Source organism: Equus przewalskii, chromosome 13 (assembly GCF_037783145.1).
Source record: "Equus przewalskii isolate Varuska chromosome 13, EquPr2, whole genome shotgun sequence".
NCBI classification, from domain to species: domain Eukaryota; kingdom Metazoa; phylum Chordata; class Mammalia; order Perissodactyla; family Equidae; genus Equus; species Equus przewalskii.
Window position 1 is genome coordinate 66,995,216 of NC_091843.1, and position 10,460 is coordinate 67,005,675.

General features: G+C 35.9%; 1 protein-coding gene across 2 annotated transcripts in view; it reads left to right on the forward strand.

Moving 5' to 3' along the window:
- The window catches only part of SLCO4C1 (solute carrier organic anion transporter family member 4C1), a 61,788-nt gene extending 57,828 nt beyond the window's left edge, over window positions 1-3,960 (forward strand). For both annotated transcript variants that reach the window (XR_011525663.1, XM_008507006.2), the window contains exons 12-13: window positions 1,193-1,330; window positions 3,658-3,960. Coding sequence is in view for 1 of the 2 variants with exons in the window: in XM_008507006.2 (XP_008505228.2) it covers window positions 1,193-1,330; window positions 3,658-3,812 (293 nt within the window). In the remaining variant the exon portion in view is untranslated. The remainder of the gene's footprint in view (window positions 1-1,192; window positions 1,331-3,657) is intronic.
- The last annotated feature ends 6,500 nt before the right edge of the window (window positions 3,961-10,460 follow it).

Genomic DNA, 10,460 nt, shown 5'->3' on the forward strand with positions numbered 1-10,460 from the left:
CTATTAATAACATAGATTATGATAGTCTTATTTATAACTACTGTAATTCCTTTCCTCACTGCATTTATCTCCATTTGGGATATGATTATATTGTGTTAGCAGTGAAAACTAATGAGTTAAAATATTTCAATAAAAACTGTGGCACAGATATTGTGGCTAGTTAAGAATTGATGGAAGAAAGCATTTATGCTAGAAAATTTTATAATGCTTCAGATGTAAGAGCAATGAGAATAAAGACAGAAACCTTAAGTTATTCACATAATTGGATGTGTGTATATTTATACACATAATATTACTATCATTTATGAAAACAAAAACCAAAAGCGGGAACATTAGAGATCACTCAGACCAACTAGACCAACTTTCCCATTTCTTAGATGAGTGAATTAAGGCCCTGAGAGATGCAGGGATTTGCCCATAGTTGCACAATTAATGGTGAAAATGAGACTAGGAAAATGGTCTGCTTCCTCTCAGTCCAGTGCTGTTTTGACTTTGTGATGCTGCAGCTCATGGAAGAACAGGCTGGATGTAGCTGGAATCTTTGTCTAAGAAATACCACTTAAATCATGTATTTGATTTGTAACAATTGAAAGCTCCTTAACTATGTGGAAGTTTAGTGCCTCACGACCTCACACAAGGGAGGGTCTGTGTGTTTAAGATAGTAGTACTCCTAGGTATGTTAGTATGAATGCGTGTGTGTTTGTGTGCGTGCACACGTGCACTCATGCATGCACATACATTTCAGTGTGTGTATGTATCTGTATACATACACCCACATTATACACACATGCTCATACACATAACACATATACTGTAGTTCAGCAGACTTATTTTGTGCCTCAATAATTTATTTTGATTTTTTAAAAGTATAATAGCTAATTTCAAAGACATTCATTAAATTAGAAAAGCAGTGAATTAAAATATTTACTTAACTAAATGTTACCTCAATATAGGCCAGAGATTTTTACTAAAATATTTTTTGAATTGATTAGAAATATATATTAATTATAGAATGTTTTATCTGTGTTTCTTTATATTCCTATTACTTGTACATGAACTGATTGATTTGCATATGGACAGATTAATACCTGTACTTATTTATATAAAATATATGTATAAACCATGTATATAAAAATCTTTAACTATAAACTGTAATCTTTATCCATGTGTATTTCACATATATTTCTTCTAGGCACAATACCTGGACCCATTATATTTGGAGTCACCATAGACAGCACATGTATTCTCTGGGATATTAATGAATGTGGAATTAAAGGAGCTTGCTGGATTTATGATAACATCAAGATGGCGCGGATGCTAGTGACCATAAGTAAGTGGTGACTTCTTGATAACTTTAGAGTAAATTGATGATGTCCAGAGGAAAACAAATCTTATTGTTACTTACTTAGGTTTTGACATCTTCAGTCCACACTGTTGGGCTATCTTACCGTCCTGAAGCAGAGATCAGTTATCATAGCATGTTATGAAAAGCTCAATTTAAAAAAAGAAGAAAATAACATTTTAGCTTTCATTACATCACTTATCACATAATTATTTTTTAACAACTTCTGTCAAACTCTTTTGGGAAGTCTGACGAAAAGCTAAAAGAGAATTCTGACAAACTCTCTGGAATGATTCTTCTCTAGGTACTTGGGCTTTGGAAAGCACAGAGTTGAGGTAGGGAATTATCTTTTGGCTCTAAGCCACATTTAAGAAACGTTTTTTTGGTTTTGTTTTTCAGGAAGATTAACCCTGACCTAACATCTGCCACCAATCCTCCTCTTTTTGCTGAGGAAGATTGTTGCTGAGCTAACATCCGTTCCCATCTTCCTCTACCTTATGTGTGGGATGCCTTCCACAGCATGACTTGATAAGTAGTGTGTAGGTCCACACCTGGGATCCGAACCGGTGAACCCTGGGCCACCGAAGCAGAATGTGCAAACTTAACCACTGTGCCACCAGGCCGGCCCTTAAGAAACCTTTTTATAGCATAGAAAGTTAGCTGTAATGTTTAGCCCTCTTGCCTTTGGTAGTCTGCTGGCTGTATCATCTTGGTTAAGCAATAAATGAAAATTAAGATTCAGAAAGTAGAGCAATGCATCTAATTTATAAGAGTAAGATAAAATTTTAAAAACCACACGAGAAATTAGAGTATTTAAAAATAGAGAAATCTTGGGGCCAGACTGGTGGCATAATGGTTAAGTTTGCACACTCCGCTTTGGCAATCTGGGGTTTGCAGCTTTGGATCCCAGGTGCAGACCTACACATCACTCATCAAGCCATGCTGTGGCTGCATCCCACATGCAAAAAATAGAGGAAGACTGGCACAGATGTTAGCTCAGGGACAATCTTCCTCACCAAAAAAAAAAAAAAAGAGAAATTGTAGATAGAAATATATGTGTGTGTGTGTGTGTGTGTATACATATTTACATAATGTCTGATTTTCTTGTGATTGTGATTATTTTGGCACATGTATAAAGATATCTTATTACTCTTACATGTGCTAAAACCCAGAGTATACTGTCTGAATTTATAATGACAGTGTAATAAAATATCCACTAAAGAAATAAATACATAAATCCAAAAAAAATTAGGAGAGTAAATGATTGACTAGCATAGGCAAAATTAATCTTCCCACCACTTTTATCTGCTAAAAATTTTTTTATTCAATGTGTTTTATGTTTAGAAATTCATTTAATTAATTATGTTTATACTTTTTGACCAGAAGATATAGATAAGTTCTTTTTCCTACTCTGTGATGAATGTGAGAACTTTTTCTCACAAAACATACATACCTTTAAATTTTCCAAAACATTTTAACAGTAGTACCTCTGTAATTAATCTTGCCACAAATCAAGAAATGCTTAGCTCAATGAGATTACTGTTTTTCAAATACACATTTTGAGTAAAATATTAATGATTAACACAAACAAATTAGCCCTTGCAAAAACTACATTGTGAGGTCATTTAATTTATTCAACTGGCACTTAAATGCTTGTACTGTAGCCAGAACTAGTTTCTCTTGAGATAGCCGAGCTCAGAATCAGAGCTCTTTGAAAACAAATCAAAGCTTGTGAAGTGAATCTTAATAGTGTATTTTTCATTGATACTTAAAAGTAAATTTGATTGAGTATTGAATCTGATGTATTACCATAGAGCCTTTCTCCTAAGAACTCCAAAGCCTTCTTTATTTTTAGAATTATTTTCCATCATGGACACAAAAATTCTGCAACTTATTCTTAAGGTTCGAGAATGTTGTAAGCTGTTTTCCTGTGTCATTGACTTTTGGTTGCTTGCAAGTTTTTATAGCTGTGGTATTGTGTTATAGTTAGAAATAGAACATAGGTTTACTTAATTCTATACAACGCATTTTAAAAGAATGTACAATCATAACCAAGAATAAAATAATCATTGTACATTTTTATTGTTTAAAAAGAAAATAAAGGCTAGTTTATTGAATTGTATACAGATGTTTTATTGAAGAATATCACCTTTCTCCCTAAAGGTTTAAAAATTTAAAACATAGAACCATAATGCCTATATACTTCTTCTCTTTAAAGTAGTGAGTTGCTATTCATGAAGAATTTCTCAATGAGGATTTATTTTTGTAATAATTAAAGGCCTGAATGCATGATTAATTTTTGTTTTTATATTTAGGTGTTATTTGTAAAGTTATCACCATTTGCTTCAATGGGCTTGCAGTCTTTTTGTATAAACCACCACCAGAAGGCGCAGATGTGACATTTCAGAGTCAGAATTCAGTTGTGACTACTGTTTCAGTAGAATGTGATCTCAACAAATCAAGAAATTAAGGGTGAAACAGAAAAAAAGGAGACCATTTTACAGCTGGAAAATTGGCCTTCATTTGTGAGAATGCACAAAGCCATTGCAGCATTATCTACCCAATATGGACAATGATATTTTAAAAATTGGTATTTTTAAATAAATGTGTTTTCTGTATATGTATGGACTCTTATTTATTTTTGTTTTAATGTAAGAAACAGATGTGTGCCTTCAAAGCCCACCAAAAGCCTCAAAACACACACACTTCCCATTGTCTAGGTTTGAAATCCCCAGCTAATAAACTAAACTAGAAAAAAATGCCAATGACTAGTTAAGCGGTTTACATTTTAAAAACAAAGTGATGTTTCTATCCCTCTTACAGCTTGTTTTATTTTAATTATCATTGCCAGTAGTTTGAGCTTATTTAGAAAATTTATAGTGTAAAAATTTAAGCTAATTGAATTTGTGATAATTTTCAAAAACTATTGAAAACCCATGAATTTAAAGCTGGCTAAATAATATTGTTTTTAAATTTACAGATACTAGTCTGTCCTTTATCACATAAAATTTCTGAACTATTAGAATATAGGTTATCTTCTTTGTATTCCGGTATATAATGAATACAGAAATATCAGCATTGTATACACATTATTTTCACTTTAACATAATAATTTCAGGAGATAATTTGTTGATATTGCTGATTTTTAGCACTTACCTTTTATGATTATGCGATAGTATTATTCAATTACACGTCTTCCAGCTTCAGTAAAGTGCCAATTAGACATGAAAAGATTTCTTTCCTTTTTTAATGGTTTAGATGCGTTTTATTGTTGTTTTTTTTTTAAAGATTGGCACTGAGCTAACAACTGTTGCCAATCTTTTTTTTTCTTCTCCCCAAAGCCTCCCAGTACACAGTGGTATAGTATAGTTATGAGTGCCTCTGGTCGTGCTATGTGGGATGCTGCCTCAGTGCTCATCATGGCCTGATGAGCGGTGCCATGTCCACACCTGGGATCTGAACCGGCGAAACCCCAAAAGCTCTGCCAAAGCAGAGCATGCGAACTTAACCACTCGGCCCGGGGTCAGCCCGTTTTTCTTTTGAACAGATCTCTTAGTGAACTATTGATTACTGTTTATATACTCAGTACTTTAATTTTTCTCATTTTAAAAACTGATCACCTAGTATATTACCGATAGCACCTAAAATAGTGCTTTGCTCCTAATAGGCATGTATTATTGTTTGATTAAAACATTAAACTCTGCTGTTTAACTGACTTAATTTATTTGAAATAAAGTATTTCACATATCTGATAACATTATAACACTCTTATCAGGGTCAGATTTAGGCCAACGTTATCTACTCAGAATATGGAGGAAATAAATCAGTGAACATCAACAAAAATAACTTCTACCTGGTCAAGAATTATCCCAATTAAGAAAAGTGTTGAAGTTCATATGCATTTGAAATTTTCATAAAATAAGGTTATTAATTTAATAAGATTAATTATCGGCTTTCCCCTAGGTTAGCCTTTTACGTAAGCAGTGTGATCAGAATAACAAACAGAGTAAAGACCAGGTGGGAAACCAGGATCAGAAGGACTAGTAATTCACAGAGTTCAAGAGGTTATGTTTGGTAGTAGTCTGTGGCCAATGATGATTCAAGAAACTAGTAGCATTTATAAATGGAAATGCAAGAAGGAATGAATTAGAGTTAGGTTAGCAAGCACCCTTGAATATTAGAGCGTTAGAGGAGCAGTGGGTCAGGAATCAGAGACAGACCTACTTAAACCAGGAATCTATAAACACCAGAGGTGCAACCAGATGGGTAGTCAAAAACCCAGGTATTTGGGAAGCAGGAATTTGATAGCAACCAAAGAGACAGGGCGAGGCAAGCTGGAGAACAAACATGTGATACCTCAATTCAGAAGCAATCTCCCACCTGGCCAGACACATTTTACGTGCTGCCCCCTGTTGGCGCCACGGCTAAAGTGAGAGTTTAGGCTGGCTGTGTCTTACATGTGGAAGCAGGGAATTGAATAGAAAAAATTTCTAGCTGTAAAATAGCAGCGAATCCTCAGGAACTCAGTGATGGAGATGCGAAACAGCAGCAAGAGGGGAAACAGAATGACTATAGAAGCATGTTAGGGCAAGGCCACGTAATTTAGAGAGAAGAAAAAGTCACCCCACACGTAGAAATAGTTTGATGCACAAGTCACAAAATAATTGGCGTTCATAATGATTTTTAGTTATCAAGGATTGCATTGTATTCAGTGCACTCAATTTTCTAAGATAAATTTTTACCAACTTCTTAATGAAAATGGTTAAAGTGAAAATAATTTTGCACTCAAAGTCAGACTCTTATTTATAATATAAATATTTACAAAGAATACCTCCTTTCATGATAGGGCAGTATAGACACTATTGTGATTTATAAACATTATTTATACTTGTGGATTCACCGAGATGATCTGGGTTGGTATTATGCTACTTTTAAAACAAAATTTTTCATAATATATATTTTTCACAATTTATAATGATTTTTAAGTGTGCTTGAATCTAAAAGTTGACCTATGGTGATTTTTGTACATAATTGGATGTATGTCTTAAAACTTTTATCTTAACACTGGAATTTCCTTAATTATAGGAAATACAAATGTAACGTTTTTATACATGGAAAGAACTGTATACAACTGATTTAGCTATGTAAATTAGAGTATAATATAAATAAAATTTTAACTCTTTTCTTTCAAGATTTTCTTTATTGTAAACAATTATGCAAAATGTATATATGCATTTTTTAAAGCCAGAATGTTTGTACTAGATTAAGTGTTTAACCTTATTAAATGGCACGTTTTGAAATATGATTTACCTCTGTTTATGAATACACGCACATTTGATGGTTGGGAGAGGGAAAATCAGTGTACTTTTGAACTCGGTGAATGTAATTTATTTAATCCAATGATTTCTGGTATCTCAACAGGTGTATTTAATCCTATATAAACCACATTCATTATGAAATAAACACTAAAATTCTTTCACACAGTAGTTTCCACGTATGACAGATGGATATACAGGTTTCCCCGCTATCCGAAAGTCCGCTTTACGCCACTTTGTTTTTAGGAAAGACCTACATTAATACCTATTTTTGCTAACCCAGAGAAATCTGAAGAGGATATTCACTTTTGCATTGGCCACTTCTTTTGCAGGGAGCCGGTCCGGAGGCGGCGCGCATGCGGAGCAGAGCAGCGACAGTGGCGCCGCCAAGCTCCTTCTCCGGGAACCACACCCAGCCTCTCAACATCAAGCTCCACCGCTTTGAGCAGTGTCTGCGCGCATCTGTGCTTTATCTCGATTTATTTGGGTAGGTTATTTTGGGGGTCTGGGAATGCTCAAAAATTTTGCCCATATAAATAAATGGTAATTACACCTTTGCTTTACTCCTCTTTGGCTGGGGCAAGATTTCATAGGAACACTCTACTTTCAGATAGCAGGGAAACCCGTATAAGATTTACAGGAGCAGGATCCGTGTTGCAGGTGGTTGGTTGTGCAATATCTCACACCGCAAAAGTGATGTGTTTTGGAAAGACTAATTTGTCTTGGGTTATCAAAATAGTATAATTTTGTACTATTTTTTTTCCAAAGAAATCAGATTGGACGTTAATTTTTGATGTCCTTTTTCCCTCACTACAACACGTTCAGGCTCCTTCAGCCTTTTTTTTGGTGAGGAAGATTGGTCCTGAGCTAACATCTGTTGCCAATCATCTTTTTGCTTGAGGTAGATTGTTGCTGAGCTAACATCTATGCCAGTCTCCCTCTATTTTTTTTGTATATGGAATGCTGTCACAGCATGGCTCTATAGGCAGCGTGTAAGTCCACACCTGGGATCCAGGCCTGCAAACCCTGGGCTGCCTAAGCAGAATGCACACGCTTAACCACTAGGCTACTGGGCTGGCCCTTCCTCCAGCCTTTTTTGTGCCCAAAACAATAAACATTAACTTTACATTACATTTGAGTGATCAAAAATAAATAAAAGACAATCTATTTTTTAAAACTGAATCAGTAAATTGGATCAAAACATTTTAGTGTTTTAGCTAAAATTAATTTAGCTTATAAAAATTATCCTCAAGAATTGACATCCTAATTTTTTCTTTTTAGATTTACTTGTCTGACTTTCTTTTTTAACCTTTATTTTGTAATAATTTTAGACTTATAAAAAGTTGTAAAAATAGTACATACAAATCCCCTTAAAGTGTTACTCAGCTTCCCTTAATGTTAACATTTTACATATCCATAGGACAATTATCTAGACCAGGAAATCAGCATTCGAGAAATAGTTAATCCACATCTGCAAAAGGGCTTGGCAGAAATATTTCCTGTGATGGTGATGCTAGTGTCTTTTTTCAGAATTGTTTAACTGTGCATATTAAGATGGTGCATTTTGAGTTCAGTTCCATCAGAATGGAGTATGTCCCCGATACGTTGAGGCAGGAAGGGAACACAGAATTGGGTTCCTGGCTTAAGCCTAGGGACCACAGTACACAGAGAGGAAGCCTTAGAGGAATAGCTGCACTTACAACATCTGAAGATGAGAATTTCCCATGCCATGAGATGTGAAATGTGACGTTCTTGAGCAGTCTCGTTGTGACTCTGCCCCAAAGAGCTGCCTGATGTGAACTCCTACTAGGGGCAGGAACTCAGGGGAGTAAGTCTAAGAAATCAGCTCAAGGGAGCATCAGTCTGTCTGGGAATTGATCAGTTCAGAAGTCAGTGTGGAGCCACAATTGCACCCCCTAATTAAGCCAGCTTTTGGAGGCCTGGCGTAGTGGAGGGCATGGAGGTCAGCCATGTTAGTCAAGAGAAAATTATGTAGGTCCTGGTGGTATGAGATTTTCACCCCTCTCCCTCTCCTTGTCCCCCATGCAGAGAGTACAGAAGACGAAAGGGAACAGTGAGGAATTTATCCCCTCTCCCCCTTAGTAGGACGCTTTTTCACGAGTCAGTTCTAATTTGGAGGCATGAGAGGAATGGGAGCTCTCTGACTGAAGACAGCCACATAGCTGTGGAGTTTATCCAAGAAGGTTGTCAAGGGGTGGGGGGGGGGGGGTGGGGGGGTTTAGTAGATCCTACCGAATGTACTTGAAGGGAGCAATGAGATGAGAATAAGGCCCTTTACAGGTTGTTTTTCATGAGTTCCACCTTTCTGAGTTACTTTACTGTCTTTGTATCCTCCTTTTACTTACTCAGAGAAAGTAAACATAATTTTAGCTTATTTTTTCCTCTCTAACCTGTGAAAATATCTATTTCTTAACTTTTTGAAATTCATTAACTAGAGTTTGGGTTGAGTGGTCGGCAACAATAACTAAAATTGAAGTCACTTGTGGAGCTTTAAAAATTAACCACGTTCGAGTCCTATTTGGGACCAATTAAATTCGTTTGTTAAAAAGTTCCTAGGTGATTCTAAAGTGAAATCAGAGTTGGAAACTGACGCTATAAACTAACACATTGAAGGGCTGGGGGGAAGGGCATGAATCACATTTTGTTGCCAGTGATTTAATGTTTTCTTATTCCTTATTTTGATTTCTAAGAGAATAAAAGTTTGGTTTGAAAGCAAAGGAGAGAGAAGGAATAATGGGGTAATTCTGAGGGTTGAGCTACACTGCTGGGGCTTCTAAAACTACAGAAGCATGTGCTCTCTGGGATGAAGCAAGGTGAGTCAGGGAGAAAGCGTGGGAGAAAGTCGGAAAGCAATGGAGAGAAATTGGCCTGTTTTTAAATTTTCCCCAAAGCTCTTCCTCTCAGAAATAAAAAAAATTAGAGAACAGCACTTGATAAATTCCTTCTTTTCCTGCATTATGTCTGTAATAATGTGGGCATAACACTCACCACAGGATATTTCATGGGGAGATCCAAGAGTAGTTGGGTTGAGTGCATGGCATCACGTGGTCATCATGATATGAGAAATATGATAAGGAAAATGGAGCCAATTTGACATAACTAAGTAGACATGCTAAAGACACTAACAGACATAAAACAAAGACATCTTGGCACGTGCTCCTCAGGTATGTTCTTGAGATCTTTCAAAGAATGTGGAAACAACTGACCCATCTAGCTTCCCAATGACAGAATACTCTGGTCTCTGCTAGTTGTCAGCAAAGCAGAGGCTTCGCCAAGGAAGGGAAAAAAGTAAATTACTGTATCCAGCATGTCTGAATTTTTTTCCCTTCTCCTCTCTCTTTTCCTTGTCTTATATACATCCTGCTTTGGCTTTGGTTAGATTAACTCAACCTATTATTGGCTTTCCTGTTATATGAGTGAATGGGTGTAATGATAATTACCATGCGTCTGTGACAGGCAATTTGAAGGTCTGAAAATTACAAGCAGCAAACTCTGTTGGGTAACACTGCTAGTGAAAACACTTTCAGAAAAATATAGCAAAGATCAAGTAATTTTAGTGAAAATGAGTGAAATGTTATTGTTTGTTGAAAGTATCAGTTATTGCCTATCAATTGGGTACAAGGAAATGTGCTAGATGTATTCCACATTTATACTCACTGTAATCCTATCGATTGTTTCACAGGTGAGGCAACTAAAGCCCAGGGAATTGAGTTTTCAAGGCCAAAAAGCTACTATGTGTCAGAGTTGAACTTGAATCTAGGTATCCGTGGCTGCAAAGCTAG